The sequence below is a fragment of the Ananas comosus genome, linkage group 13 (assembly GCF_001540865.1).
Source record: "Ananas comosus cultivar F153 linkage group 13, ASM154086v1, whole genome shotgun sequence".
In the NCBI taxonomy this organism is placed as follows: domain Eukaryota; kingdom Viridiplantae; phylum Streptophyta; class Magnoliopsida; order Poales; family Bromeliaceae; genus Ananas; species Ananas comosus.
Window position 1 is genome coordinate 6234138 of NC_033633.1, and position 2164 is coordinate 6236301.

The 2164-nt window shown below is 54.4% G+C and overlaps 1 protein-coding gene across 1 annotated transcript in view; it reads right to left on the reverse strand.

Annotated features, from left to right (window-relative positions):
* LOC109719728 overlaps nt 505-2164 on the reverse strand; it is a 4622-nt gene continuing 2962 nt past the window's right edge. The window contains exon 2 of the mRNA XM_020246520.1: nt 505-1949. Coding sequence (XP_020102109.1) covers nt 828-1949 — 1122 coding nt within the window. The 3' untranslated portion in view covers nt 505-827. The remainder of the gene's footprint in view (nt 1950-2164) is intronic.

The window sequence follows — 2164 nt, forward strand, 5'->3', positions numbered from 1 at the left end:
TCGAACATCCATTATTCTTCCAATAAAAGGACGATCAAAAGAATATCAATCGATAACTCAATAAAATTTCTTTTGTCTCCTCATTATAAGAGAATCAAGAGAATATAATTTTTTTCTTTATCTCTGAAAATACAGGACAACAAGGATGAATAATTCTTCTTTGCCTCTTTTACATTCATGGGACAACTAAGGTGGGAAAATCCCTTCCTTGTCTCCCTTTTTTTAACAAAGCTCCATCTCTTTTTTGATGATATATGTTTCTTACAAAGAGAAAAGCACCGCTTTTTCTCTTTTGATAACACATCTTTTTTTATAAAGAGAAGAGCACCGCTCTCTCTATCTTTCTCTCTTTTAATAATATTTTTACAAAGAGAAGAGCACCGCTCTTTCCCTCTTTCGATGATGCCATATTTTTTATAAAGAGAAGAGCACCGCTCACTCTCTAAAAAAACATCTTTTTTTATAAAGAGAAGAGCACCGCTCTCTCTATCTTTCTCTCTTTTAATAATATTTTTACAAAGAGAAGAGCACCGCTCTTTCCCTCTTTCGATGATGCCATATTTTTTATAAAGAGAAGAGCACCGCTCACTCTCTAAAAAAATCTTAGGCATTTCATACAACCGATGGGCGTGATGTGTTGGCGCCAACTCCGTCAAAGCCATATCTTAGGCATTTCATCAAACAATTGGCGAGCGTGACTAGTCGGCGTCAACTCCGTCAGAACCATGTCCTGGTCAGCCTTGTAGGCGGCGAGGGTGTTCTCGGTGGCCTCCTTCTGCTCGGCCCCGGCCTTGAACTCGGCGTCGATCCAAGCGGTATCATCTTCGTCATGGGGGATCAAGGATCCGCTGGCGATGCGCGAGATGCAGCGGCTGCTGTCGGAAAAGAAGCGCTGCTCGTTGCGGACTTAAGTCGAACACCTGGTGTGCGGAGGGGGTGAAGCAGGAGAGGAGCAGGATGAGGAAGAAGGCGGCCTCGGAGCGGGCGGCCTCAGAGCGGGCGGCCTCGGAGCGGGAGGCCTCGGCGGTGCAGAGGTCGGCGAGGAGCGGGCGGCCTCGGAGCGGGTGGCCTCGGCGCGACGGCCTCAGCGGCGCAAGGGTCGGCAAGGAGGCGGGCGGCCTCGGGCGCAAGGGTCGGCAAGGAGGCGGGCGGCCTCGGGCGCAGGGGTCAGCGAGGAACGACGCGGCCTCGGGTAGTTGGGGTCGGCGAGAAGCGACGTCCTCGGCGGCGCAGGGGTTGGCGAGGACGATCTCGAACCCAGCGGTGACGGTGAATCCGGCGATGGCGCCGACGATGGGCTTGCGGCATGCGACCATGGCGGCGACGGGGTCGGCAGCGGGGTCCTTGATGTCGCCCTTGAAGACGTCCTCGGCGGCGGTGAGGTCGACGCCGGAGCAGAAGGCGCGGCCGCGCCCGGCGAGGACCACGGCGGCCATGGTCTCGTCGGCGTCGAGACGGCGAAACGCGCCTGCGAGCGCGACTATCATGGGGCGTGTGAGCGAGTTGAGTGCGCCCGGGCGGTTGATGGTGACCACGGCCACTGCGGATCCATGGGGTGCGCACAATTGGCGAGGCGGGTGACGCGGAGGGGTTCGAGCAGCGGGCGGCTTCAGAATGGATGTTCTCGATCGCGATCTGAAAGCCGTAGAAGGCGCAGGCCTTGGCGACCTAGACCTTGGCCATGAAGCGGGAGGCAAGGTTTTCGAAGACGATGCTGTCGGAGGCGGCGAAGAAGGCGAGCACGTGGGAGATGAAGCGCCGGTCGTCGCTGGATAGTGCGAGCTCCCAGTGCCGGAGATCGCCGGAGAGGTCCATCTCCTCGGCGGAGACGCGGCGAAGCTCGGTGGAGCTCGGCGGAGGGTGGCTGACCATGCGGCGGAGATGGGATGCGCGCAATCGGCGAGGCGGGCGACGCAGAGGGGGTCGAGCAGCGGGCGAGGAGGTGGGCGCTCATTTCAGAGAGAGAGAGAGAAAGAGAGATCTGAGATCTTTTACTTCTCTTTTCTTTTTTTTTCTTTTTTTTTTTAGGAGGGAGAGAGATAGAGAGAGAGCTTTGCCATTGATTGATGCCACATCAATGGAAAAACTACCCTTTTTTTTTTTCTTCTTTTGTGAATAGGGGAATAATATGGGTTTTTTTTTTTTTTTTTGTTCGGAATAGGTT